This window comes from Halichoerus grypus, chromosome 2, assembly GCF_964656455.1.
Source record: "Halichoerus grypus chromosome 2, mHalGry1.hap1.1, whole genome shotgun sequence".
NCBI lineage: Eukaryota > Metazoa > Chordata > Mammalia > Carnivora > Phocidae > Halichoerus > Halichoerus grypus.
Genome location: NC_135713.1, coordinates 203,813,430 through 203,841,232, shown reverse-complemented (window position 1 = coordinate 203,841,232; position 27,803 = coordinate 203,813,430). Strand labels below are relative to the sequence as shown.

The 27,803-nt window shown below is 62.0% G+C and overlaps 1 protein-coding gene across 1 annotated transcript in view; it reads right to left on the bottom strand.

Annotated features, from left to right (window-relative positions):
* MYO15B (myosin XVB) overlaps positions 1-27,162 on the bottom strand; it is a 28,800-nt gene extending 1,638 nt beyond the window's left edge. Inside the window, 61 exon segments of the mRNA XM_078066394.1 lie at positions 21-136; positions 270-412; positions 584-680; positions 803-880; positions 1,005-1,099; positions 1,192-1,307; positions 1,401-1,477; positions 2,687-2,763; positions 3,175-3,247; positions 3,341-3,404; positions 3,568-3,695; positions 4,091-4,257; positions 4,369-4,480; positions 4,759-4,900; positions 4,979-5,097; positions 5,316-5,434; positions 5,565-5,640; positions 6,208-6,267; positions 6,500-6,612; positions 7,085-7,292; positions 7,414-7,498; positions 7,577-7,802; positions 7,884-7,991; positions 8,077-8,155; positions 8,276-8,500; positions 8,599-8,705; positions 8,829-8,927; positions 9,129-9,213; positions 9,339-9,415; positions 9,514-9,614; positions 9,863-10,024; positions 10,455-10,527; positions 10,770-10,948; positions 11,031-11,266; positions 11,378-11,473; positions 12,374-12,504; positions 12,723-12,780; positions 13,063-13,119; positions 13,756-13,849; positions 16,150-16,319; positions 16,560-16,677; positions 17,083-17,207; positions 17,335-17,380; positions 17,465-17,580; positions 17,740-17,817; positions 19,278-19,403; positions 19,782-19,913; positions 20,177-20,272; positions 21,261-21,393; positions 21,469-21,527; positions 21,616-21,729; positions 22,448-22,603; positions 22,748-22,861; positions 23,050-23,113; positions 23,283-23,386; positions 23,650-23,772; positions 24,080-24,158; positions 24,332-24,441; positions 24,645-24,708; positions 25,085-26,267; positions 26,340-27,162. Coding sequence (XP_077922520.1) covers positions 21-136; positions 270-412; positions 584-680; positions 803-880; positions 1,005-1,099; positions 1,192-1,307; positions 1,401-1,477; positions 2,687-2,763; positions 3,175-3,247; positions 3,341-3,404; positions 3,568-3,695; positions 4,091-4,257; positions 4,369-4,480; positions 4,759-4,900; positions 4,979-5,097; positions 5,316-5,434; positions 5,565-5,640; positions 6,208-6,267; positions 6,500-6,612; positions 7,085-7,292; positions 7,414-7,498; positions 7,577-7,802; positions 7,884-7,991; positions 8,077-8,155; positions 8,276-8,500; positions 8,599-8,705; positions 8,829-8,927; positions 9,129-9,213; positions 9,339-9,415; positions 9,514-9,614; positions 9,863-10,024; positions 10,455-10,527; positions 10,770-10,948; positions 11,031-11,266; positions 11,378-11,473; positions 12,374-12,504; positions 12,723-12,780; positions 13,063-13,119; positions 13,756-13,849; positions 16,150-16,319; positions 16,560-16,677; positions 17,083-17,207; positions 17,335-17,380; positions 17,465-17,580; positions 17,740-17,817; positions 19,278-19,403; positions 19,782-19,913; positions 20,177-20,272; positions 21,261-21,393; positions 21,469-21,527; positions 21,616-21,729; positions 22,448-22,603; positions 22,748-22,861; positions 23,050-23,113; positions 23,283-23,386; positions 23,650-23,772; positions 24,080-24,158; positions 24,332-24,441; positions 24,645-24,708; positions 25,085-26,267; positions 26,340-27,162 — 8,591 coding nt within the window.
* Between the last annotated feature and the right edge of the window lie 641 nt (positions 27,163-27,803).

Here is a 27,803-nt window from a genome sequence, read left to right as displayed (position 1 = left end):
GGGGCCGTGTGCACACTCACTCCGACAGCTGGTCCTCTTGGGGCTTGCTGCGGTGCTGCAGGGCGGCCAGCCTGGCGAGTTGGGCGCTGGCCTGGGGGCTGACCAGCAGCTTCCCCTGTAGGTAGTCCTGCAGCACCTGGGGGGACGGCAGTGAGGGGAAGGGGGCCCGGACGTCCCCCACCCAGGCAGGGCTCCATCTGCAAGCTGCAGCCCAGGGTCAAGCCACCAGTTGGCTGGGGTTGGGGGGTCACGGGGTCGCGGCAGCTGACCTGCATGTAGTGGGTGGTGATGTAGGTGGGGTTATCGAAGTGCAGCGGGGTCCCCCAGCCGAGCCGCCGGCTGTGCAGGCTTATGTCCTGATCCACCACGTTGTTGAGGTACTCATGGGGCCACAGGGGCCGCACCAGCTCGCCTGCGTGGGGAGCCCAGGTCCACAGCCCGCCCTGACATCCAGGGCCAGCCCTGCCCGCGGTCCTGCCAGCCCCAGCCTGGGAAGTTGCTCGCACGCACACAACCGGCAGGTAAGCCGCCTCCTGGAACCCAGCCTGGCGCCGCCCCCCCCCCCCCCAGGCGAGGGGCTCACCTTCCCTTTTGATGAGGAAGAGGGCAAATTCCTGCACTTCCTGGGGGTCTGTGATGCCCATTTGCAGACATAGTTCCTCCAGCACTTCTGCCACCACCTGGGCCATGTCGACAGGGCCGTGTGTGATGGGGGCAACTAGGCCGGGGTGGGGGAGGCCCAGAACTGATGCCACAGCTTTCCTGTCTCTCCCCAGCCCCTCTTCCCTGGCCCCGTGCTCACCGTGAAAGTCCGGATACTGGTTTTGTAATCCATACCCCCTGGCAGGTGAATTATAAGCGAGCGGGTTCCTTGCCCTTTCTGCCAAGGCAGGTTGTAGGGTCAGTCCACCAGTGGCCAGAGGCCCCAACTCCCTGTCCCCCACCAGGGAGTTCCATAATGCCCAGCCTCCTGAACCCGCCACCGCCGCCCCCCTCTCCAGTACCAGGAGAGCCTGAGTTTCGCCTGGGGAGGGCAGGTGCAGGCGCCCCCCATATTTGACTGTGCGCTGGAGGTGTTCCTGACTGTTCCGGGCCAGCTCTGCAGAGGGGAAGCAGGCTGGGGTCACAAGCATCTCCAAACCCCTCCCCAAGCTGCTGAGACCCCAGCCTGGAAGGCCCTCCCCTAGGCACCTTGGCTTGGGCCTGAATCCTGCAGAAACTTGGTTACGTAGGGCATCAGCGTGGCTGACGGGGCAAAGAAGCCTGTCAGGAGGCTGAGGAAGCTCCAGCCGCGAGCACAGTGTTCCCTATAGGGCAGAGAGCCTGGGCTTCAGGCTGGCCAGACCATGCCCCAGCCCTGGGCCGCCCTCTGCCACTGCCCCCCAGCCCTGCATACTCACGGCCGAGGGTGTCTGGTGACCTGCTTGATGACTTGGCAGTAAATCTCATCCCTGAGGTTTTCCTTCTCCCGGCACAGCTGTGGGGACGGAAGAGCAGAAGGCAGGGTGGCACGGGAGCTGAAGTCAGAGAAATCCTGCTAACAGCCAAGGCCAGGGCCACCTCTCGGTCTTGGACACAGCTTGTGTCTAAATCACTGTCCTCATCTGCTTATGGGCTCTGCTCAGCCCTGTCTTCTCTGCTGGCTCCCCTTATTTCCTTCACCTCCGGGGCTGCAGTGCCCTTGGGCCTCAGTCTACACACACTGATGATCTCACCTGTTCCCACCTGCTGATGACTGCCAGTGCTGGCCTCCAGCCCAGGCTTCTCCCTTGAACCCAGGACCCCCACTTGGAAGTCCGAACTTCACACTTCCTATGTTCAAAACAGATTCCTGCATCAACCCAGACCCGTTCCTCCCTTAGGCCCCCAGACCAAAGACAGTCTTGACTCTGGCCAAGGCCTCCATGACATCCTTGGCCCCTCTCTGTCACACCCCACATATAATTCATAGAAAACCCTGTTGTTCTGAGTCTTCTCCCCTCTGCTGCTACCTCTGGGCCTGGCCCTCACCATCCCTCACCTGTGATCATTGCAATAACCTCCTCTGGCACTTCTATCCCCCTGGGAGGGGTGGCAAACAGCGTCCCCTGAAAATGTAAGCCAGTCTCTGCACACCCCCTCGAGTGAGTGCCCATCTCTCTTGAGAAATCAGAGTCCCAAGAGTAGCCTACGATGGCCTGCCATGAGCTGTACCTGCCGACTCTCCCCAGCCTCATCCTCCACTCTGTCTTGGCTCACTGGGCGCGCCAGCCACGCTAGCCTTGCTGGTGCTAAGGCTCACCCTCATCAGGACTGTTGCCCCTGCCCCTCTCTGCATGTGATACCCCCAATGCACACCTACCTCTCCCCCCAGCTTCCCTCAGATCTCTGCTCCAGGGTCGCCTCGCCCCCGAGCCTCTGCCTTAGAGCAGCCCCCTCCCTGCTGTATCATGCCCCACAGCACCTTTTACTCTTAGACACACTGCGTCATGGTTTACCAGATGTCTCCTCTCACTAGATTGTAAGTTTGGTGGGGACTGAGCCTGCTTGGTTCACCGCCATGCCCCCAAAATACTTTTGGATGATTTGAATGACTAGTGACCGAGGGAAGGGGGAAGCCACTCAGGCCCGGGCAGGAGGACAGGAACAGACCCTCAAGGCACACAGAATCCTACCCAAAGCTTTCAGCACACAAGCTCTTGCTTACCCTCAGCAGGTCATAAAGGAGCTCCATCTCATTCTTGCCCCGGGGCTTAGGCTGGTCCCCCATAAATTGCATCAGAGCTGCAGGCAGGATGAGAAGCATGGTGAGCTGGGTTGGGGGCCTGGTTTTGGCTCATGCTGTCGCCAGACAGGGCTTTCCCTGTCATCTCATGCCTTGCTCCCCAAAATGCATGTGAGCCAGGCAGAGCAGAGCAGTCTCCTCTTTACTGATGAGGAAACAGGGCTCAGAGAGGTTCCGTGGGCACCTGAGGCTGCTTAGAGCACGTAGACATCTGGACATAGCACTGCCTTCCTGCCCAGACTCCACGCAACCCACCACCCCTTGGGAGTGAGTAGAAATAGGTGAGAGCTATGGGGATTCAGTAACCACCAGTGAGCTTCCCTGAGTTGACAAACAAGGACAGAAGGCAACCTGGCACCTAGGTCCGAGGCACCACAGACATGGGGACCCAGGATGCTATGGTCACTCACCCTGGAAGCTTTCCACAGCCTGCCTGTTTGTGTCCTCATCACTGAGGCTGATGAGCGATTCTCGTATGGGAGCCTGTGGCCGAAGAGACTGGGTTGTGGGTCTGGGGTCCATGGGAGCCAGAGGGCAGGTCCACTGGCCCGACTCCTCCCCACCTGTCTCCCTCACCTTGCTGTACTGCACCAGGCTGGCCATGGCCTTCTCCTTGGCATCTCCACCGGTGTGGTCCAGCCTGAGGGGGCAGAAGGACAGCCCTGCTTGCTCGGCCCTCCCGCCCCCATCACAGGTTGTGCAGGGAGGGTGCTAAGAGCACTGGCCTGGTGGCTCCGAGCGGGGAGGCCCACTTCAGGGAGGCCGAGGATGGGCAGGCAGAAGGGTGGGCCCAGGGCACTCACAAGGTCTGGGGCTTCCGGAAGTGGTACAGGGCAAATTCCTGCATGGTGTAGTGGCGGGAGTCCGTGGACGGAGAGATGGAGGCTACAGAGTCTTCGCTGTGTGCCTGGCTCCGGGGGCCGGCGTGGCGCTGGGAGCACAGGAGACCCCATGACACCCGAGGGCCCCCGGCCTGTCCGGAGGCCCTGCCCAGCCCCCCGCCCAGCCCGAGCCAAGGGGAGCAGGCAGAGCAGCAGTGAGCACACCACCAGAAGCCAGGGAAGTCCAGAGGCCTTTACTGAGCATCTTCTAGGGCAGCACTTAATGAAGTGCTGCGAGGGGGCACAAAGGGCGCACGGCCCAGCCCCTGCCCACAGGGGGCTCACACTCTTGCTGGGGAGACAAGAAATCGGGAAGGGCAGAGGGGCAGCATCAGACCAAGCGCTACCCGCCGGGCGGCAGGTGGTCCTGGCCGCTCAGGGGCAATCGAGCCCTTTCTGTCCTCGACATGTTAGGCTTCGCCTCCGCCTCTCCCGTCTTCCTCACCTCCGCTGCCCTCTCCCACTGAGCCAGCCCCGGCTCTCTGTGCTGCAGCTGACTCTTGTGCCGGCCACTCCTCTCTGGCAAGAAGGAAAAGTCTGGGGCAGCAGCTGGCTGAACTATGTCGGCAGGGAAGAGTCCAGAACGGCCCCCGGTGGAGCCAAACTGCCAGCCTGGAAGGTATCCGAGGACAGCGCCTCACCCACCTGGCCCCTCGGCCCCTCCGAGGCTCTGCCATGTGCTGGCCCCCCCGTGCCGGCTGCCCTGCTTGCCCCCAGGGATACCGGGCTCCAGCGAGGCCACTGGCAACAGCTTGATGAGGTCCCCACGGTGGAAGCTGAGGAGGCTGTGGTCATCGGTGATGTAGCTTCGCAGGGCGATGACGTAGCCGGAGTCCTACAGGCAGGAGGGTGAGCAGGCAAGGGAGCCAGGCTGCCTGCGACCCCAGTCCTTCCGGCCCCACCTGCTCCCCTGTTGGCCTCACTCCCCACCCAGCAGTCCAGAGTTCCAGGAATCCGGCCTGAAGGCCCAGCCCCACCCCGGGCCGCTTGACGGAGCTTGGCGGACAGCTCCGGGACCAGCCAGACCAGACGCAGCCCGGGTGGAGGCCCCCCTACCCGGCCCGGGTCCCCCAGCCCAGCTGCCCACCAGCCCCCTGCCCTGCCTACACTTGCCTTCTTGAGCTCACTCAGGAACAGCTCGATCATGGCCTTGATGGCACTCGCCCGGGCCGTGTGCAACACCAGCTGCTCACTCTTCAGTGACAGCTCCAGGGTGGAGCTGCGCGGGCACTCCACGCCCAGCACCTCAGCAAAGCTGTGCACAGGCGGAGGCATGAGCTGAGAGCCGGCTCGCCCCCGCCAGCCCCCGGCCCAGCCCCCGGGCCAGGTTCACCTGTATGAGCACAGAGTCTTCAGCTGGTTCGGGTGGAAGTCGGGGCCTTTGGTCACCTTGAGCAGTCTCAGTCCCCGGTGGGACACGCCCAGCAGCTGCACGTCACTGCTGCTCTCACCCTGCCCGGAGGGAAGGTGGCTGGGTCACAGACAGGCTCCTGGTCCCCACCACCATCCAAGACGCCCCGGGGCTACTCAGGGCCCGTGCTGCTCTTCGTCCTTCCGTTGGGGCCCACCCCAGCCCCGGCTCTCACCCCTGCCACAAAGGCCCATGCTGAGCGTGCTGGGACCGAGACTGGGGTGCTGGCGTCCCCAGCCCTACATCCAGCCCCACTGACCGAGACAGGGAAAATTCGGGAGAAATAATTGGCCCAGTTGTCCCTAGCGGCCACCACGATGCGCTTCTTGACACTGTCCTCAGTGGTGTTGAGTGAGTCCAGACCCACCTCCAGGTCTCCTGTGGGCAGGAACAACCCCAGACTGTCCTCGGGCTCCCTCAAAGGGGGGACCCCAGAGTTTGCCCCCTCCAGACAGACAGACCTAGTCCCAGCACTTAGGCCCCTGATTCCCGGGTCCCTGGACCCTACCCAGCAGCTCTTTCATTTTGCTCCGCTCATCCTGGGAGATCCGGATGCAGGACTCGGCAAAGGTGTCCCTCAGGATCTGGGGGCAGAGCCAAGAGGTCACCACCAGATCCCCGTGCCAGAGCCCACCATGGAAGCAGCCACACATGGAGGAAAAGCTGGAGAGCCTCATGGGCACGGGTGGAGCAGGGAGGGATGTGGGGCCTCTGAGCCCAGGGCCGCCCCCTGCCTCCCACTCGCCTCCCTCAATCACCCGCACTAGCGGGTTACTGCTGCTCGGTCAGCTGAGATGAATTCCCTGAAGGAACAGAACCTGGCGGGGGAGGAGGGGAGACTGCTATGGAATTTGGGGGAAGAGGCAGGGTCCCGGGAGCATCCAGGGGCGGCACAGGAACAACCATCAGGGAGCATCTGCTGGGTGCCAGGGCCTGTGTTGGGGACCGTATGCACTTTATTTTGAATCCTCACTGCGGGCCAATAATGGTCCTTACTCTCAGGGATGTGGTGAGGATGAAGTAAATGAAGGCAGGGCTTGAAACACAGCCCCAGCCCTCTTAAGTGCTGGCTGCCCTCACGCCTCTCGCACTGGTGGTGACCTGGCCCAGGTGCGGGCGCAGTCCGTCTGCCCATGCGCAGGTGCTCTCACCTGCTCACAGAGGAGCCTGAGGCAGTAGGGGTGGCTGAAGTTCTCCCGGGGGTAGAACACCTGCAGGAGAGCAGGGGCGAGGAGAACAGATGGGAATGGTGCCCCCTCCCCGCCTACCTCCCAGCCCACCTCTACCTCCCAGACCCGGAAGGAAAACCAGGCCTGAGGAGGCGGGTCGTGGGGAGGCAGCCCCCAGTGTTTGTGTATGGGGAGATGCTGGGGTCCCACCACAGCCTGCCGCCCCTCCCCAGCCCAGAGAGAGGCCCGGCTGCGGCCCCGGCCTAGTGCCCACCTCCTTGCGTAGGAACAACCTCCAGGGCGGGTTGACGTAGGAGAAGCACACACTGCCGGAGGGCACGAGCAGCTGGGTGGAGACTCCCTGGTCCTCCATGGGCTCCATCCAGCCTGGCAGAGGGAGGGGCCAAAGAGCTTCAGGTGAGGACCTGCCAGAGCCAGAATGATGGGGACACGGGGACAAAAGACCGTCCCCTCCCTCGGGCCCTGCGAGGGCTTGGCCTACTCAACCTTTGCTGCCTCCCTCCTGTCCACATCCCGTCTCCGGCCTCCATTTCCAGCCCTCAGACTTTCCCTGCTGTCCCTGACCACGTCAGCAGGGCCACTAAGTTCCTGATGGAGCTGCCAGGATGCACCGAGGACAATATCCCGAGACAGTCCCTCAGTGCCACAAGAGCCCCAGGGGTACCCGTGCCCTGCCCTGGACGGGAATGCGGAAGCTGGGGCTCCTTGCCCATGGCTCCAAAGTCCGGAGCCCCGAGCGCCTGAGCGGCTGACCTCACAGCCTTGGGCACTGAGAGGCTTCTGGGAACCCTGCCCCGCCCCAACGAAGCCCACCACAGAAGGCTAGAAGGTTCCTTACCGCGGGGCCCAGCTGAAGGGGTCCCTGGCTCCTCAGGCAGAGGCAGCGGGGGCGCTGGTGGAGGGGAGGGTGCCCGGGCAGCAGGCGGAGTCTGGCCAGAGAGACCCTGGTTCTCCTTGGTGGAGCTGGAGGGCCCAAGCTGTGGTGGGACCTTGGGTCGAGGGGCCACAGCTGGTGGGAGGCCCTTCCCTGAGCTGGGGGATGGCGTCTGGGGAGGCACAAAGAATGTACACAGCTGGGTCTAGGGGTAAGGCCAAATTTACCCCAGAGAGCCTTGGACTCCCGAGGTGAGAAGCCATGCCCTGGACGGGATGGAGCCTCACCGACACGGACGCGTGGGCACCGCTGATCCCCAACTTAGCCAGAGCCTCATCCTTAGGGTTGTTTTTCTTCAGGAAACTTTTTGGGGGCTTCCTGAGAGAAGGAAGAGGTCCTAAGCCCACAGAGTGCCTCCCGGGGGAGTGGGCAGCCCTGGTCGCCCCCGAGGCCCACCTGGATGGCTGCACGGGCACGGGCACGGGGCCCGGGCGACTCTGGTACATGCGGATGATGTTGCGAATCTCCCTGCTCGGTTCTGCCCGCCGTTGGGGGGCTGGCTCAGGGTGACCACCAGCCCCCACCCCTGGGGCCGCCGGCTCAGCCTCAGCCTCTTGTGCCCCTTTGACTCCACCTTGTGTCAGTAGCTTCTTCACTATGGGGGGAGGTGGGGGGGATGGCACTGACCGGGAGGAGAGGAAACATGTGAGACCCTGCACAGACCCACAGGGCCAGGGCTCCCCCCCCCCCGTGTCCCCACCACCTGCTCTTGGTTCCTCCTCCTGTTCCTGCTCCTCCTCCTGTTCCGGCTCCTGGGGGATCTGTACCTTGGGTGGAGGCTTCACTGTCTTCACCTTGATCTGCTGCTGCCCTGTAGGTGCCCCAGGTGACCCGATTACTCTCCGTGGCGTGCCCAGCGGGCTCCTGGACAGGCCGGCCACCCCAAGCACCCTCACCCATCTTTTGGAAATAGTCCTGTTTCTGCTGGAAGCTCCTGGGCCGCTGGGGCTTCTCTCGGGCCTCCGGTGAGGTCTCCTGTGGGCAGGAAGGGGAAGTGAAGGAGCAGCCCCGCCAGCCAAGTCGCCCCTCTCCCAGCACCGCCCCCCCCCCCCCGCCCCATCCCTGTGGGGTCTCCCGGCCACGCAGTCCTGCCACCTGCCCGGCCTCGGCTCCTCCCCTCAGACAGGCACCCACCGATTTCAGCTCTGGCTCTGGCTCCCCGCGTGGGGCCAGGGGCTTCTTGGGCTTGGGGGCGACGGCTGGGGGTGAGCTTGGCGAGGCAGCTCCGGGGGCCCGGGCCTGAGGCTGAGCCTGGTGGTGGCGCTGCTGTGTCTGCTGCTCCAGCGACAAGGTCATGGCCTGGGCGGTCATCTGCTGGGCCTGGGGGGGGAGGGGCGGCGGGCCCGGTAAGAGCGGCTCCGGCTCTGCCCCGCACACCTGGCCCCGCGAGGCCCTCTGAGGGCCCTGCCCACCCTCACCAGGATCAGCGCCTGCTGGGTGATGAAGTTCTGCTGCTGGGCCACCAGCTGCCTCGGGTCCACGCTGGGAAGCAGGGGCTGCGGCTGCGGCGGCGGCACCACCATGGCTGCAAGTGGCATGCAAGTGCCCAGCTGGCACGTGGCCCCCTGCCCACTGCGCCCTCCGGGCCCCGGGGAGGACCTCCCTTCCTCCAGTCCTACCTGGGAAGGGAGCCACCACCTGGCCTTACCTGGCACGGCAGGGACTGCACCCATCGCTGGCATCATGGGCACGGGGGCAGGCATCATGGCTGGCTGGTATCCGGGCATCTGCATCATCCCTGGGTAAACTGAGGGAACAGGGCCCCCCCGGGGTCGATCCTTATCTGGGCCCGCAGACCCCCTCCCTCCAGCTCCAAGCAACAAGAAGAGGATGGGCCCTCAGGGTGCTGGCTGGAGCTCTGACCCCAGTTGCCTGGGGTTCCCAGGCCGTGCTTGCCCGTGCTGCTGGGCTGGGGAGACCCTGGATGGATGCTCGGCCCTGCACTCACCCATGGGGTAGCTGCCTTGCTGCGTGGGCCCAATGGCGCCCCCTCCCTTCATGCGGCTTCTCAGAGCCCAGCCTTGCTCCAGATCCTGTAGGGACGAAAGCCATAGGCCACAGGGTCAGAACTGGAGCCCTGGGAGAGATGGGAGAGGCAGTGGAGGCCCCGGTGGGGTAGGGGCAGGGACGGGGTCGGGTGTGTGTGCAGAACACTCACGCTGTGGCCCGGGGAGAGGACTGGCTGGAAGAGGTGGTCCAGGAAGCCATCCAGGTTCCCTGAGGTCTGAGACTCCCCTGTGGGGCCAGAGGAGGGTGTCACCCTGGGGTGTGGGGCACCCTGCACCCCCATTCGCATTGCACTGCCAACCTCACTGTGCCCATTCTGGCCTTACCTGACTGGCTCCTGCTGGGTAGTGCTGGGGCTGGCCCCGGGGGTGGACCTGGGGGCAATGAAGGGGCCTGGATGCCAGGGGCGGGGGGGATGTCCTCGGCTCTGCAGGAGACAATGGGCCCAGCTAAGGGGGTGCCTTGGATAGGGGTGGTGTCCAGGCTGAGGCAAGGAATAGAAGCTGCTGTGGGGGGTCATCCCCGTGGGGCGGGAGAAGGTGAGGTGTGTGGGGGGGTGCTGGGCCTGTAGCAGGTCCTGCGAACCCCGGGGTGTGATAGGGTGGCTATGGGGGTCACCTATGACAGCAAAGAGACAGGAACAGGCTGGGACAGGGGTGCTGGGGTGGCACCTACAAGCCACGGGGGGCAATGGGGTAGCTGTGGGGACTGACTGGGTCCCCCAGGTCCTCAGTCTGGCCGATGAGGTCCAGCACGAAGTCACAGCCTACCAAATCCTGCCAGGAGTCCCCGGAGTGCAGTGACACGGACCAGCCACGGGGGGGCAGCTCCAGGCCTCTGGGAGGGACAAAGGGGCGCCATAGGGAGTGATCAGCCAGGAAGATGACCACCCCGAGGGTACCCAAGGGGAGGCGGCTGAGGAAGGCAGAACCTGGGTGAGGAATTGGTTTCCTCAGACAGCTCTCCTTTATTCGCACCTCACGACCTTCTGCTTCCACATCGACTCTGATGCAGCCATTTATTTATTGACCTATTTCATTAGAATCTGGACCATAGATATAACCTCTACTCTTGCTCCCTAGCTTGAACCTACTGTCTGGCTCCTGCCCACTTACCCCTCTGTGCCCCCCGCCCCGCCAACGCCCTCGGGGAGCAGGCTTTGGCCCTGGGTTTGCAGGAGGCCCCCCCTGACAGGAGAGTGGGCAGGGAGGATGAGGATGGGATAGGGGTCCGTGTTGGCTACACTCCCCATCCCAGGTCCCCGTACCTGCTCTGCAGAATCCACCCGGCGAATTGCTCCCCTGTGGTCCAGGACTCCACCTCGGCTGAGTAGCATTCCTCTGTAGGGACAAGGGGTGGGGGCTGGAGTGAGGGGCAGCAGGTCCTCCCTGACGGGAAGGGGCTGCTGTCCCCATGGGGGTTCCAGAAGCAGGACAGAAGGACAGCAGGACAGGACCCTGTGATCAGAGTCACAGAGGGGGCAGCTAGAGGGCTGAGGCAGGAAGGAGGTCCAGGGAGGGTGAGGAGGCAGGGCTGGCTCCACTGTGGGCCTGGGGAGGCCTGAGCAGAAGGTGAGCATCACCAGTGAAGGTAAAGACGTCCAGAGTCATGCGGCCCCGCCGCCGCCCGGCAGTCCACTCGAGCTGGGTGGGGGGGTGGGCCCGTGCCATCCCAGGGGCCAGATGCGTCTGCTCCAGGGCCCCCAGCAGCTTGTGCTGACACAGCGCTGCCATGCCTCTGGGGGCCTGGTCGGACACAAATCTGTGGGGACAGCACAGGGCTGCTGTGGGGGTGGGCAGTCCACCGATCCCACTCACTGGGCCCCGCAAGGCAGGCCCCTTACTTCAGCAGTGGCTTCTGTAGGGTGGGCATGGGGGGAAAGGCGCTGAGCAGGATGGCCATGAGGACCCAGCTGCGCTGGTTCTGCTGCTCATCCGCGTTGTGCCAGATCTGGGCCACGAGCTGGCTGAAGAGCTCGTCCCGCAGCCCTGGCCGGCGCTGGCCCTGTCGCACCAGGTATTCGCCCATGCTCTGTTCCTGCCAGGGGGGCAGGGACCCATCCCCCAGGAGCCGCAGCATCTGTAGACGGGGAGCAAGGCGAAGGCAGGACATGCAGGGCTCCCCTGGCGCTCAGCCAGCACCCAGGAGCCAGGGTCCCCCACCCCGTCCCCTCCCCGATGCGTCACTCACCACCTTGTTGATATCCAGGGCATGCTGAGGGTTCTCACCATCCAGCCGGGTCAGGGGCTTGGCCAGCGGCTGCCCAGGGCTGGGCAGGGCTGGCTCCTGCAAGGAGGGGGGAGACAGCACCTGAGCAGGTGCTGGTCTGTGCTGACCTGCTGGAGACAGCCCGGTGGAGCCCACGGGAGCGCGCGCCCTGGGAGACGGAGAGCGGCTGGCGAGGAAAACCACCTTAGAAATGCATCTCAGTGGCTCTTTCTGATTAGAAAATTGATGCCCATGCATGCAGAAAACTCAGAAAACATGGAAAAGGATAAAGAATAAAAAACCCATTACTATTTCCCTGCCAGTCGTGACCACAGTTGACATTTTAGCTTCTCTTTCCAGTCTTGCTTTTTTTTTTTTTTTCAAGATTTTATCTATTTATTTGACAGAGAGAGAAAGAGCGCAAGCAGGAGGAGCAGCAGAGGGAGAGGGAGAAGCAGGCTTCCCGCTGAGCAGGGAGCCCGATGCGGGGCTCGATCCCAGGATCCCGGGATCATGACCCGAGCCGAAGGCAGAGGCTTCACTGCCTGAGCCTCCCAGGCGCCCCTCCAGTCTCGCTTTCTATGCACAGATACCTACATCGCCCTCCCACACCTATTGTTGTTTTTAACAAAACTGGGATTCTACTCTATGTCCAGTTTGGAATCCTGCTTTTGTATCCAACACTGCAGCCTGGACATTTGCCTTATCGTCACACACATGCTAATGACATGACTTCAACGGCAGGACGATGCCGCAGGGGTAACAAAGTTGTGGCATCACGGATCTCAGTTCCTCTCAAGAGTGAGACGTTTGGCTTCAGGGGCTATTCTCCAAGCAGTGTGGCTGCACCCATCACCCCCGTGATAGGAGAGGATGGGTGGAGTGGGAAGAAGGAACAGGCCCAGCTTCTGCCTGGCAGGGCTAATATCTGGGGAGCCATGGAGGTCCGCCAGGGAGAGCTGAGGTCTGGGGGCCCACCTGAAAGTTAGTGGAGATGAAGCTGGAGAACGGGAACTGGTCGATGTCGGGTGGGAGGGTCAGGCTGCTCTGGGCAGGAACTTCAGGGGGCATGGACTCGGTGATGCTCCCAACCAAGGCATGGTGATGGCCTGGGGAAAGCGCCGAGAGGCAGCCCAGAAAGGCCGACATAAGGCACCCGGCTGTGGACCGCCTCCACCCCTCATCACCCGCCCCCAGCCCTGGGGCAGAGGGAGCCCAGGGGAGCCCAGAGCATCATAGGGAGGGACCATGGGGACAGACTGACTGCACAGCAGAGAGACTGGAGGAGCGAGGGATCATGGTAAGAGGGACACCAACCAAAACCCACCTTCTGCTGTCTTTAGTATGACGGCCACCTCAGCCGGGATCTCCAAGCGCCCCAGCTCCTGGCAGAGAGGAGCGATCGACTAAGTACTAAAGGAGGGGGTACCGGGACCCAGTGTCCCTCCTCACCCCCAGGACCACAAACTTTTCCAAAGACCAAGGATTCTGATCCTGGACACAAATAGGACCCCAAGAGCCCTCAGAGGGAGACTGAGGGCGGCCGAGGCCTCTTCTTGGGGGGGCCCAAGGGATGCACACCCAGGACCCCACACTCGTCCGCAAGCCATGCCAGTTTTGGGAGGCTCATAACCCAGTGGACACCCTTGAGCTTCCAGGCCACCTACCATGCTTGGCGCTGTCTTGGAGGCTGGGCCACTGTGCCAGCCACACCGAAGCCCAAGCTGCGGAGGGAGATGTGAGAGGAGCTGGTGCCCCGGTGAGGGGTCTCCGTGAACCTCCTGGCAGATCCTCCCCACCTCAGCAGTTCAGCTGCCCCCTCCGGCCCCCAGTGGAGAAACTAGCCCAGACCCAGAGGGGCCGGCTGCCTACCGCCAGCCCTCCGGAGCCCTCACCGGCCGTCGCTGCCCGTCTGCAGGGGCGCTGGGGAGGAGGTAGGAAGAAACGGTCCCAGGGGACAAAGTCCAGCCAGGGAGGGGCCACAGAGAGGAGCAGTATGTGGGCGCTGACCTTTGAGCGGCTTTATGGCCCCCATGTTGGAGTCATCAGGCAAAAGAGGGAAGCAGGCCGGCCCTGAGGAAGGTCTGGAGGGGATGGGAAGGCACCCCCGGCAGGCAGGGGAGACTCACACTCTGGAGGGTGGGCAAGGATGAAGGAAGTGACTTCCCGGAGGCCCCAGCCTCCCCTGGCCAGGCAGCAGGAAATGGGAAGAGCTGGGCCAGCCGTGGTCTCTGAGCCCTCGGGCCTCGTGCGCCCGGGCCAGGAGTGACTCAGCTACGGTCCGGCCAACTTGGCCAGCAAGGCTGCCTGACTTATCCGCCCTGAGCTGCCAGGGGCAGCAGCCCCACCCAGACACTCACCTGCAATCTCTGTCGCCTCCGGAGCTGGGGCCGGGCCACCAGCAGGACGCTGTTCAGCTGTCCCAGAGCTGCCCGCCGCTGGAGGTATCGCTTCCTGGAGGCCGGAAAGGGGGTTGGGGAGGAGTTCGAGCTTAGAGCTGGTACCCAAACCCTCCAAGCCGAGACATGAATGTAGACACGGACCCCAGGCCGACGACCCCTAGGTGCTTAACAGAAGCCACAGGGAAAGGACAGGACAGCTTGAAAGAACAAGTACATTGAGAAGGTGTTTGGTACCATGGATTACGGTCTCAGGCGGCAGAGCCGACCGCCGGGCTCATTTCCCACCCAGTCGGTCAGTGTGGTCGTGGGTAAGTCCCTTCCTCTTGGTTTTATTGTCCTCATCTGCGAAGTGAGGATCCGTGTAATCCCTGCCCCACCACAAGATGAAGTCAATCAATCGACATGTTGAGAAGTGTCTGGCGTATTTTTATTTAAGAAGCAAAACTTCTAAAAATGAAAAAATCCTATCATTGGAAATCTAATAAGAGATCACAAAAGAGATCATGTCTTTGAAAACTGTCCAAATACAAGAAAGACAAGACTCCTCACGGAAGGAGTCCTGAGCAGGATTAAAATTTAAAAAAATAAGTGTATAGCTTTGAGGCGGCCGGCTGGCTCAGTTGGTAGAGCATCTCGGGGTCGTGAGTTCAAGCTCCAAGTTGGGGGTAGAATTTACTTAAAAAAAATAAATGTACAGCTTTTGTGCAAAGGACACCATCAAGAGCGTCAAAAAACAACCCATGGAATGGGAGAACATTTGCAAATTACGTATTTGATAAGAGTTTGATATCCAAGATGTATAAAGAACTCCCACAACTCAACAACAAGACAAACTATACAAACAAAAGGCAGACTGAGGACTTGACTAGACATCTCTCCAAGAAGATACACAACTGGCCAAGAAACACATGAGAAGATGCTCAACCTCGTTAGTCATTAGAGAAATGCAAATCAAAGCCACAATGACGTATGGCTTCATGCCCACTAGGATGGCTATCATTTAAAAAGTGGAAAATAAGGGTGCCTGGGTGGCTCAGTGGGTTAAATATCTGCCTTCAGCTCAGGTCATGATCTCAGGGTCCTGGGATCGAGCCCCGCATCGGGCTCCCTGCTCAGCAGGGAGTCTGCTTCTCCCTCTCCCACTCCCCCTGCTTGTGCGCGTGTGTGCTCTCTCTCTCTCTCAAATGAAGAAATCTTTTTTTTTTTTTAAGTGGAAAATAAGTGCCAGCAATGCTGTAGAGAAATTGGAAAACTGACACATGCTGGTGGGAGCGTAACTCCTCAAAAAACCAAACACAGAATTACCATATGACCCAGCAATTCCACTCCTAGGTAAAGACCCGAAAGAACTGGAAGCAGAGAGTTGAACAGACATACTGGCACAACCGTGTTCCCGGCAGCCTTATTCACAAGCACCAGAAAGTGGAAACAGTCCAAATGACCGCTGACGGATGAGTGGAGACACAAGGTGTGGTCTGCGCACCCAGGGGCAAAGAGAAGCGAAGTCTTGCCACCTTTTACTATATGGATGAACCTCGTGAACGTTCCACTTAGTGCAGCGAGCCAGATGTAAAAGGAAATATTGTACGAGCCAATTTACATGGAATATCTGGAATAGGCAAATTCGTAGGGACAGAAAGTGGATGAGAGGTTCCTGGGGGCTGGAGGAAAGGCGAGCAGGGAATGATTGCGTGAGGGATCCAGTGTTTCTGCTGGTGATGACAACATTTTGGAAATAGAGCGTGGTGATGAGTGCCCTGTCTTGGAAGGCTCCCCTGGGGTCCATGGCACTGTCCTTACTTTGTTCTTAGCCCTTTACCACCCCCTTGGGGGTGACTGGTGGCTGGTTTACTGTCTGCACCTGACTCCCCAGTGCACCTGGGAGGCGCCACCTCTGCCTCCATCCCGGGGTCACCAGCGCTGGGCCCAGGGTAACGGAGAAGGTCGAGCCACAGCTATTGGGTGAAGCAGCACAGACATTCCCAACAAGCTGTGAAGGTGAATAGGCATTAATCACGTGAGAAGGGGGAAGGAAGTGTATAGGACCAAAAAGTCCAAAGAGCCTGGAGAATAAAAATCTGGCCTAGAGGCTGGAGAGATAGGCAGGGCCTCACACAGCCTGATAATAGATTATTCTTGGGGCAGAGTGGAGAACAGACTAGAAAACACTCAGGTTCAGGTGGCCTGAGCAGATAGTGAGCTTCTTGTCCCTCGGGGTATTCAAGCAGAGGTTGCATGGGGATGCTGACAGGATGACCCCCAGGGCAGGTAGATTTCCTTGAGGCCCTACCCTTCCCACACCCCGCCCCAGCACCTGGAGGAGGCCCCCAGTCTCACGCCACCCCTGCAGACCTGGCCTGAAGCCCTCGCGCCCGCGCCCGCATCCGCGGCAGGAGGAGGCCGCCGAGGCGCTGGCGGGAGACGCAGGTGTGCTGGCCAAGGTGCGGGCTGAGCAGGGCCTGGGAGCGTCGCCGGGCCCAGTGCTGCTCCAGCTGCTGCCAGCCCGGCTCCCGCAGCAGCACCTGGGGGCAGAGGTGAGGGTGCCTGGGCTGGCGGGGCCGAGGCCCACCCTGCTCTTCTCCTCAGGCCTCGGCCTCCTCCCTTCCGGCAGGACAACCGATTCTTGTGGGGAGCCCGGGACACCTGCCTCCCAGGCCCACTCCATCGCCTCCCCACCCAGAAGGACCCCCCCATTCCTGAGTTTGTCCCAGAATGCTCCTCTCCCTTCCCAGCCACGCCTGCCTCTCCGCACACACACCCACCTGGGTGGCCCCGAGGTGGCAGAGCGGTGACTCGGGCCCCAGCACCTGACTCAGGATGGCGCCACACCTCTCGCGGTCAGAGGACTCTCCCCGCGCCTCTGTGTCCAGGGCCCAGAACCTACCCCGAGGAGGGAGAAGCTGAGGTCAGAACAAGCACAGAGAGGACCTCCCTCCACGCCTGTTTGACACCCCCCGGCCCCTAAGTCATTCAACAACGATTTGCAGCGCGCCCACTATGTGCCCGGCATCCAGCAGAGTTTTGCTGAGTGTCGGAGGGCCAGGTAGAGGCATGGCGGGGGGGGGGGGGGGGGGGGGGCAGATAGTGAATAGGGAAGGAGAGGGATGGAGGGAGAGAGAGCAGTGAAAGGAGGCGGGCTGGAGGCCAGGCCTGGGGTCCCGAGGAAAGTGGGCCCACCTCCGCCCTGAAGGAACCCTGGGTCTGCCAGCCACTCTGGGGGGCTGTCCTTGTGGGTCCCGGCCCGAGGTGCCTGGGCCCTCGGCTGCCTCCATCCTGGGACCCTACCTGGCCAGGAAGGCCTGGAAGGGCAGGCGCACAGGGAAGTTGGCACTGCGGGTACACACCGCCTCCAGGATGTCGGCCTGGCGCAGCTGCTCGGCCACGTGTCCCACGTCAAAGAGGCCCGGAAGCTGTGGCCACCGAACAGAGCCAGTGAGAGCTGGAGTCCGGGCGGGGCGGCGGGGGGGCTGCTGAGCAGGGCAGGGCAGGTAGATGGGAAGGCTCTGGGGCCAGGTGCGGTGGGCGGGGGGAGCTCACCTTTCCTGGGTTGGGGTTGAGGCACTGAATGAAATAGACATGGCTCCTGATGGGAGGAAGGGGGGGTCATGTGGACGCAGACCAGCCCCCGAGTCCCTGGGGTCTCCTATGCGAGGGGCACTGTTCTCACCTGCCCAGCCGGGCTAGGAGGTCCTCCAGGGAATGCTGAAAGCGAGAGGCCAGTGTGGGTTTGCCTGGCCCAGCCCTGGACTGTGACTCTGCTTCCTGGAACAGGCTGCCCAGAAGCTGTGGGGCAAGAGGAGGCTGAGCTGGCTCGCTTCCCAGGCCCGTCCATAGCCCATCCCCGGGGAGCCAGGGTGGGCCAGGCCACAGCGTCCAGACCCCGGAAGCCTCAGCCCATGGTCCAAGGGGCAGGGGGACACAGTGTGGAGGGGTGGGGGGCACCTGGAGATGGCTCTGGGCAAGCATTTCCACCACGGCAGGGTCAAGATGATCCCGGTTTCTGTTTATAAATTTGTGAACCTGTAAGAGACAATGTGGGGAGTAGAGGGGGAGCCAAAGAGAGAAGACTGGGGTGGAGCCTGGTCCCTTTGTCACATAATCCCGCCTCTCCCCACTAGGCTAAATAAAGGACCACCTTTGTCTCGTCAACTAACGGCTCTGGGAAAACTGGAAATCCCCATGCAAATGAATGAAGTTGGACTCTTATATCAGATATAAAAATTAACCCAAAATGAATGGATCAAAGATCTAAATTTAAGGCCTGGAACTCTAAAACTCTTAGAAGAAAATGTAGGAAAAAAGCTTCATGACATTGGACTTGGCAACAATTTCCTGAATAGGACACCAAAAGCATAGGCAACAGAAGAAAAATTAAACTGGATTTCATCAAAATTAAAACTTTCGTGGGGCGCCTGGCTGGCTCAGGAACACATGCAACTCTTGATCTCTGGGTCATGAGTTCCAGCCCCACGTTGGGAGTAGAGATTACTTAAAAAAAAAAAAAAATTTCTTGGGGCGCCTGGGTGACTCAGTCTGTTAAGCGTCTGCCTTTGGCTCAGGTCATGATCTCGGGATCCTGGGATCGAGCCCCGCATTGGACCCCCTGCTCAGTGGGGAGCCTATTTCTCTCCCTCTCCCTCTGTCCCTCCCCCCAGCTCATGCTCTCTCTCACTCTCTCTCAAATAAATAAAATCTTTAAAAAAATGTTTTCTTTTGTGAGCTTCAATATAGTTTTGTGGTTTTCTTTATTCAATCTCCTTGTGTATATGGGTTTTTTTAGATGTGATTGGTTTTTTTTTGGGGGGGGGGAACAGAGGTATAACTGATAAACCTTAGGTTTCTTGTTTGGGTAACTTCTGGGTGGTCTGTGTTTTCTTCTACAACCAAAACAGCTCACCTCCTCCAGGAAGCCTTATTGGACTTGCCCTACCTCAAAACTAGCCATATGGTCCTACCCTTTATACCAGGCCCCCTCCCTTCAGCAGTTCTCCTCCTGGGTAGGTGTGCTGTCACCGTGAAACTCAGAAGGAGGAAAGGCGAGTCCCTTCAGTGAGCACCTTTATGTGCCAGGCACCTGCCTGACCACTTCCCCATTACTGCATTTAATCCTCACAAGTGTTATAGGACTCCCATTCCCATTTTACAGGTGGGAAAATGTAGGCTCAGGAGGAGAAGCAAACAGCCAGAGGTTATCAGAGTCAGGTTTCCACGCCCCACACATATGCTCCTCCCCTCCTGGTCTTAAGGCTCCCAGTCTCATCTCCCTCTACCCCATGGTGCTCAGCCAGAACTCACTAAATCACGCTGGGAACTGTGTAGGGCCAAGGGCATAGGTAGAAACATATGGTCAAGCCCTGGGAGGGGCCTCCCCTCACCTACTCCTCTTAGCTGTCAGGTGAGTCAGCTCTGGGGAGGGGACACCCGGGCCACATCACTCTCACTGATTCACCCAGGAGTCTGTCCCTGATTTACCCCAATACCTGGTAGGTGACAGGCCCAGCGTAATGCCTCACGGTGAAGATCGGAAGGGGCAGCTGGGGCTTGGCGTAGCAGGGGTGATTGCCATGGTGATAGTGACACTTCTGGAGGAAGGTGTGGTCTGTGGCCTGATAAGAGGGACGAGCTTCCCTCAGGCCTTTGCACAAGATGTGCACCTGCCCGGACCACGCATCCCTCCAGGGTCATCAATGAGTATTTGTGGAATGGGAGAACCACGGCCCCGAGGCTTGCTCCCTACTAGCTGGAGGCCCGAGGGACCACCACAAGCCCTGCATGAGCCCTGCACAGTGCCCACCACCCTGCCCCTTCTGCAGCATGGACTTGAGGAACCCCAGAGAGGTCAGGATCACCCAGAGACAGGATTTGAACCCAAGCTGTGCTGAGAAGCTAAGCGCAGGGTTTCTGGCCCCCATCACCTGTGGCTCCTCTCGGAGGCCCTGCTGGCCCTGGCCTGGCCACCAGGGCCCCCACCGCTCGGGGCTCACCTGGGACAGCCATGTCTGGGCATCCAGGATACTCAGGAGGCTGTGGGGCTGGTCTATGAGGAGGTCCAGACAGGTGTCCTGCACAGGCTGGGGAATGGGCACCCAGGGCAGCAGCTCTCGCCGACAGGCCTCCTGGGAACAGCAGCACGGGGCCGGTTCCAGAGCACACCAGCTTTCGTGGGCGAGCTCACTGGACCCAGAGCAGGGATGGCCCTCCCATTGTCCAGATGAGTAAAATGAGGCCCAGAAGGGCTGAGATGGCCCATAGTGGGGCGGGGCGGGATGAGGGGCTTTGGGACCGAGCTCTCAGTTCAGCGCCCTCTGTTTCCCAGGGATGGCCCCTGCTCGGGAAGGCCTGGGTGTCACCAGCCACCGCCAGGCCCAGCGCCTCTCACCTGCTCCTGGGCCCGCAGCATCTGGCTGGAGAAGAGCTGCAGACGCTCGCTGGCGAGGTTACTGCACAGTTGTTCCAGGCCGTTCACCCGCAGGGCCTGGGGGCACCAGGGCAGCAAGGACGTGGGCACCCACACGGCAGGGGCACGGGGCTGGGGAGGGGGGGCTGCACACTGCCCTCCCAGAACTCAGGGAGGAGTGGTGCCCTGGGGCTGAGGCTGGAGCCCACAGGGTCAAGTCCAAAGGCCTCAACCCACACCCCTCCCGCTGCCTCAGCACGACTGTGAGCCTTCAGGCCACGGGTCACAGCCATCCTGGGGTCAGGAAGGCACCTCTTCCTATGACCCAGTAGCTTGCTGGCTATCGGAATCCCACATCCTCATAAGCAGGGCTCCAGGCCGCTGCCTCCGAGAAGCCTTCCAGCATTCTTCCTGTAGGGATTACAGGTTCCTTCCTCTGCGTCCCCCAGCATGTTACTCGCAAGCCCAGCAGAGCCCGCACTCCCTGCGGCTTTGTACAGAGAGCTTTGACACACTCTGAAACACACACAGAGTGCACATGCGCACGCACACACACACTTGCCGTCAACCCCTCCCCCCTCGGAGAGGGCATAGTCACCAGGGGCAGGCTGGGGAGGAGAGAGCAGGGGACAGTGCCCATCCGGGAACGAGGGTGGAGGCCACCTTCTCTTGCTCAAGCCCCCTCCTCCCTTCCCTGAGGAAGCGGGATCTTCTAAAAAGGGGTTGAAGAGCTTATGAAAACTCAGGGCCATTCAGGGGACTGTCCCCTTTCCTGTTCCTCTTGGGGCATGGGAGGGGAGGCTGGGGGCTGATCTATCCTAGGGCCTCTGTCTTCCGCTGCCTTAGAGGCGTCTGTGAGGCTCTGTAAGGCCAAGCAGGACAGAAGTCTCCAGAGGCGATGTCAGGGCTGGACAGAGCGGGGCAAAAAGGCTACCCCTGTGGGGTGTGCGCTGTCTCAGGGCTAGGCAGGCAAGCGCTCACGAGCGCCCCCCTCAGGCAGCGCTGACCCCAGACATGATCAGGATGAGGTGGGCCCCCCGTCCCAGGCCCTGCCCCAAGGGGCGACCTCAAAGCCGTAGACGTCCACGACAGTGACGGTGTCCACGCTCTCTCCCTCCCCAGGAGCTGCCAGCTTCTCATTGCTCCTCATCAGAAGCCAGGTGAAAAGCCGGGAATACAGGGCCTTGGCCAGGGCGTCCCTGTGGGCAGGGTGAGTGAGCCTGTGCCGTAGAGTGCCAGGCCCGGCTGCGGCTCCCTCCCGCCCCCAGGGCCACCTGGCATCAATGGCGCTTTCCACCGGCAGAGACCTGCAGACGCAGCCATACGGTGTCTCCTGGGGGGCAGAGGAGGTAGGTACACGTGGAACAACAGGCCTGAGGCCCATGTGGGTGGCCCCGCCCCCTGAGGAGCCCAGCGCTCACCATGACCCTCCTGGTGACAGCCCCCTCTAGGCGTTCAGGTGGGACCAGCAGCAGCCGGGCTGCCGTGTGGATCTCAGCCCAGCTGGACACGGCAGCCACCTCCTGGGACTCCCGCTGGACGGAGAAGGGAGGGGGCGCGGAGACCTCTGCTGGGGATCGGCCACATCCCGCAGCGGGGTGCAGAGGAGGCAGGGCCTCGCTGCCCCGGGGAGCTGCCCTGTTGCCCCAAGTTCGATCTGGGTGGGTGGGAGCCGACTCTGCAGCCTGGGGGCCCTGAGTTCGAGTCCTAATTACCTCTTCACTAGCTGGCGAGAGTCTTTCCCTCTCTGAGCCCCCACTGTCTCATTGTTTTTTAAGCAGGCTCCATGCCCATCATGGAGCCCAATGCGGGGCTTGAACTCACGACCCTGAGATCAAGACCTGAGCTGAGATCAAGAGTCAGACAGTTAACTGACTGAGCCGCCCTGGCGCCCCTCCACTGTCTCGTTGTTAAAGGGCAAACAACAACCCTAAAGTTAGTTGTGGTGAGGACGGAATTAGGAAACATACAGAAAGTGATTTACACAGTGCCAGGTACATAATAACTGCTCAGTCAGTGCAGGTCTCCCTTGTGGGGTGGTGGCTTAGCGGAACCCGCGCTGGCATAGATGATCCAGGCCTGTTTTCTCACCTATACGACAGGAATCTGCCCGCTCTCCAGGGCCGCTGTGGGGCCCTGGGGTAGCCCAGGGCTTGGTAATCTACCTACAAGTGTTTGGTATCGTTGCCGCCCTGATTATGCAAACAAGCCACTGCTGATCCAGCGTCCGCACCGGCCACAGCGGGAGCCCACCTCGGAAGAGGAGAAGCAAATGTTGCCCAGGTGCAGGATGGCGGCCAGCACAGCCCAGGCGGCGGTCACCTCCTCGGGGCACATGACCTGCAGGGCCTTCCGCAGTCCTTCGAAGTCCCGGGCATCATCCTTGCCCTGGAGACTGCAGGCCTGGCCCTGCAGAGTACGAGGGGGGTGAGGGGACAGGGCCCGGCCGCCCAGAGCTCCCCTCTACTCTGGCCACTCCTTAGACCCCCGTGCCAAGACCTTTCCCTGGGCAAGCCCTGTCACCCAGCGCCGAGCGGGCCTTCCTTCCCCCACCTGGTTGAGGTAGTAGTAGGTCTCTGGCCCCTGTAGGGAGAGCTGCTTCCGTTCCGCAGGGTCTAGCCCCGCCAGCAACTCGTAAAAAACATGGAAGCTCCGCTCAGCCTGGGCCTTGGGGGGAGAAGGACTGGCTTAGGGGGAGCAGTGGTCCGGTCCTGTGCCTCAGGGGAGCAAGGACAAGGCCTGGGAAAGGCAGGGATGGGGGGCTTAGCGACCGCGACCCCCTACAGTGGCCCCTCCCCCTTTCCCATTCTGGGAGCTAGAGAGAGGGGAGCCTCGTTGGGGGGGGGAGGTCTTACCTGAAACACCACCCTTGAGGTCTCAAGCAGATAATGTGACACGGAGGCTCCCACGATGACCCCGCTGTGGGCACAGGGCAGTGGGTGGGGGTGCCCAGGGTGCCTGAAACCTAGGGGCGCTGCTCAGAATGGGACACACTAGGGGCTGGACCCAAGGGCAGCAGCCTTGGGTTCCCAGTAAAGGGAACTGATCATGAGTGCCCCCTGTGCCCGCCAGGACCCCTGTCACTCACTGCTGCAGGTGGAGGCAGAAGACCTGGCCGAAGCGGCTGGCGTTGGCATTGAGGACTGTCTTGGCGTGGCCAAAGCTGCTGAGTATGAGCAGCACGCCATCCAGCTGTGTGGGGGAGGAGCATTCAAGTATCCCTGGGATGGCGGTGGAATCCACTGATCAGCCATCCCAGCTGAGGACACGTTGCGCCTGGGGGTTGTGTTCTTCCACGGAGAGGGGCAGTCCCACCCCACCTCACCCTGCCCCACGGTAGGCAATGCCTGGGGCTGCCCCCAAGGAGAAGCCAGACGCCTGGAGACCACCCTCCAGGCCCAAAGGAGAAGGATGGTCCCTGTTGGATCTCCGGGAAAAGGCCAGCGGCTCCTCACTTGACATCTTCGGTCCCTTGCGTGTTCCTGCTCCAGGCTGCTTAGGAACTGCACGATCTTTTGGGCAGCTTCTGTCTTCCCTGAGCCACTGTGCCCACTGCAGGAGGGAGGGGCTGACAGGGTCTCCCGGAAGGGGCACACAGGACACCCCACGGAGCCCAGGAAGTGGGGTATGCCCGCCTGGAAGTGATACCCACCCCCCGCACCCCAGAAACATGGAGAGATAGACCCAGGGCATGCAGACCAAAGAGAAGTCTCCAAGATGCCACATTCAAGGGGCATGTGGATGACTTTAGCCAAGAGCACAGCCCTTACAAAGTCCAGCGCTGCTGCCCAGCAGTGGACCAGACCAGCAGCTTCAAATGCAGACCCCGTGGCCCCTGTCTCCCAGCCCTCAGAGTGGCCTGTGGGTTCCGTGGGGCACCACCACTCACCCGAGGAGAATGCACGTGCCCTGCCCAGTACTCCGAGACCGGCTATAGGCCGATACCACGATGGCCAAGATGTGTCTGAGGCAGGAGAGAAGGAAGCAAATGAGGAGGTTACCAGAGATGGGCTTCTGGGCCTTCCTAGGTGTAGGCAGGACCCTCAGTCCCCAGGATCTCGGTCAGTGGGACATGCTGGGGCTTAGCCACCCGGGAGGGAGCAGTGAGCAGAGGGCTGGTGGGGCTAAGTCACGTACGGGGTGGTGTTAGGGGCCTTCTTGGGGTGGTAGCTGGCCAGGACCTCAGCTGAGAAGAGAGGCAGGGGCCGGCGGGGGTTCAGAGAGAGCAGAAGAGGCCCTCCAAAGGTCTGGGGGAACACGGAGGAAGCACGGGCTACAGACAGAGTGGGGCTCCGGGGCTCCGCAGCCCGGCCCCCGGCCCCCACTCTGCAGGTCCCCAGCAAGGGTTCAGCACCCAGCCCAGGGAGGAGAAGGAAGGAGAAGTTCTAGAAGTGCCAGAGGGCCCTCAGATCCCAGGGGACAGGGAATCCCAGCCCCTTAACCCTCATACGTAGATTCGGCCCAGATGAAATCTCTTCTTGAGGCACCGCAGCACAGAGCTGTTACACACTGGTCTGTGGGGACAGCAGGAGAGTGGAGCAGGGAATAGGGGGCAGAAGGAGGTCCTGGGTTAGCGCGGCCACTGGCTGTAGAGATACTTTGGGCAAGTCATGCACCCTCTCTGAGCCCTGAGCATAACACAGGGCGCGGCTGCTAAGTGAGTTACCCACTCCATGGGGGCTGCAAGCACCACCAGGCCGCTGACCAGAGGGAAGCTTTGTGCCAGTTAGGGAAGCAAGTCCCAGGCCGGGCACCTGATTTTCACGCCTCACCTGCCTCTTCCAGCCAGACCTTTGGTTAAAAAGTACAATCCCTTCTAAGGTTACAATTTATAAAAATGGAGGCAGGATGGGGCCCAGACAAGACAGATCTGAACTACCCCCAGCTCACCGCAGCCGAGCCAGGTCCTCCGTGTCTTCCAGGCCTTCCCCAAGACTCCTGCCCTCAGCGCCCAGTAAGGGTGGCCCCTCCATGCCCGGCCCCAGGCTCAGCTCCAGGTCCTCCTCCGTCTCATCCTCTGGCTCCCACCGCTCCCTCGGGGACCCGCAGGGGCCCGGGCTTCTCTCCCACAGCAGGCGGGTCTCCAAGGTGAGTCGGGGCAGCAGCGCGTCGGCGCCAAGCCCAGGGTCCTCGCGGGGTTCTGAGCTCTGAGCCCAGTGGACCGGAGCCTCGGCCCCCAAGGTCTCGGGCTCCGCTTCGCTGCTGGAGCCGCTTTCGTCGAGTAGGGGCTCGTCGTGCGGAGTAGGGCCGAGGAGAGAGCCTCGGCGGGGCCCGGCCACATTTTCTCCACTCGCCCCGCGCCCCTCACTGTCCCCCGAAGCTCCTGCACAAGGCAAAACGTGCCCCTCCCCGGGTGGGGCGTCCATGGACGCTTCCTCTGAGCTCCGACTGCTCGACGCCCTCCCAGTCCTGTGGATCCTGGGGAACACGACCGCGAACTTGGAATCCGGAGTCGGATCCTCATCCTCAGAAGGGTCTCCGGGAGCTGAGCTCTTCGCAAACTGTGGGGAGCTCGAGTCGCCGCTAGGGGGAGCCCTGGGCCGTTCCCCCAGTCCCGCTACTCCCGCCAGGCACAGCACTTGCCGGCGCCGCAGTCCCGGCCCGTGACCCCGCCCCGCGGCCGCCCGCGGCCCCGCCCCCCGGCCCTCGCCCCCTCGCGGCCCCGCCCCCGGGCCCTCGCCGGCCGGCCGCCGCCGCTGCAGCCGCAGCCAGCGCAGGAGACCCAGGGCGCGCACTACGCGCAGGAGCCTCTCCTTAAGGCCGGCGCGGCGGGGAGCCGGAGCCGCGGCCTGGGGAGCCGGCTTCGGCGGGGCTTTCGCGCGGAGCCTGCGGAGCGCCACGAGGGCGGCCAGCGGCGCTGGGTTTCCGGGCCCGTCCCCCTCTCCAGCCCCAGATTCGCTCTCGCCCGCCGCCACTTGCACTTTCCCCACCAGCTTTCCGTCCTGACGGCGCCGAGTCCCGGCGACCAAGGCCGAGGCTCTTCCAGGCTCGTCGCCCTGCGGTTCAGCCTCCGGCCGCGCCTCATTGTCTGAGTCCCGGGCCGGCCTGGGGTCCCCGGAAGCCCGCGAGCTCCGGGAGCCGCACGTGGGGCTGCCCTCGAGGGGGCTGGAGGCCTTGGCTTTTTTGCCCGGCTCAGTCTCTTCGGCTTCAGTGGCCCGGCTCGCAGTTCCTGGGGCTGCCCTTGGGCCCCCTCCACGCCCGGCCCCCTCCAGGCTGGACTCCGTGCCTGTCCCGGAATCCTCGCTCTCTCCCCGGGGTCCCACCCCCGACGACCCTTCCCGGCTCCGGGGCTCAGGGCTGTCCCCGCCGTCGCTGCTCAGACCGTCGCTGCTGGGGCGCTCGCCGGGTTCCAGCGCTGGCTCCGACCCGGTTTGGGGGTCTCCCGAGCCCGTGTCCGTTTGCTCCGGCTTGGGCCGCAGCTCCGGGGCCCCACTGCTCTGGCTGTCGCTCTCCTGGGCCTCGCGGGCTTCGCTATCCTGGCAAGAGCTGCCCCCGTCTCCACCCGACGCGTCCCCATCGAGGCGCCGGGTCTCTCGGCAGCCGTGCCAAGCCGGGGGTCTCCGCCCTTTTCCTCTCTTCCTGCGGCGGCAGAGCTCGCCGGTCCTCTCTTCTCCGGGGAGACTCTCTTCCTCCAGGCGCCCGCCACGGCCGTCCCGGTGCTTAGACCTGGGTCCCCGACACCGCGCGCGGCCTAGTCCCCGCTGGGCCTCCGCGGGCGGCCCAGCCCCTGGCCGTCTGCAGCCGCCGTTCCGCTCTGCGGTGGGCTTCCGGCGGCCACCAGGGGTCCCGTGGCTTCCCGAAGTGGCGGGCTCCAAGACTGGCCTGGCGCTGTGGGCCTTACCGCGACCCTGTCGGCGTTCCCGGCTAGGCGCGCCGTCTGCGCTGGCCGACCGGGACTCCTGCTCCCCGGAGGCCGGCCTCCCGGGCCCGTCCTGGCGCTGGGGCGCTTTGCCCTTGCTCCCGCCCATGGCCGGCTCAGTGAAGAGGGGCTTCCCGGTGTCTCTGTCCTCTCCGGGAAGATCTGGCAGCCCCTGGCGCCCTCAGCCCTTGGCAGCGCCCACACCGGTTGTGCCCTGGCAGGGCCTACAGGCTCAGTCTACCCCCCGGGGGCTCCAGCCTTACCCATGAGCATTAATAATGCAGGTGGCTGCGGGTCCTGACCCCCTAGGCCAACAAAGGAAGGGAGGCCGCCCAAGAAAGAGGAGATGCTTCAGCAGAGGACAAAGGCGGAGGACAGGGCAACCGTGCCACCTGGGAGTGGCTGCCTGCCAGGTCAGCCTGGCACCCTGCCAAACTGAGGACCCACATGCTCTGCTCCTGTCTCACTGCTTGCCCAGTGGAGGGGGGCGGGCGGTGAGCCCTCCTTCAAAGAACCTGTCTGGACCACCATCCTGGGGGCTCTAAGGGTCACCCACTCCTTCCTTAGTTCTCTTGGACTCAATATCAATAAATAGCTAACATTTCAGGGCTTATGTGCCATGCACTGTTCTAAACACTTCACTATGGAGTCATTTAATTCTTTTTTTTTTTTAATATATTTTTAAAATTTTTACTTATTTGACAGAGAGAGAGCGAGAGCAGGAACACAAGCAGGGGGAGTGGGAGAGGG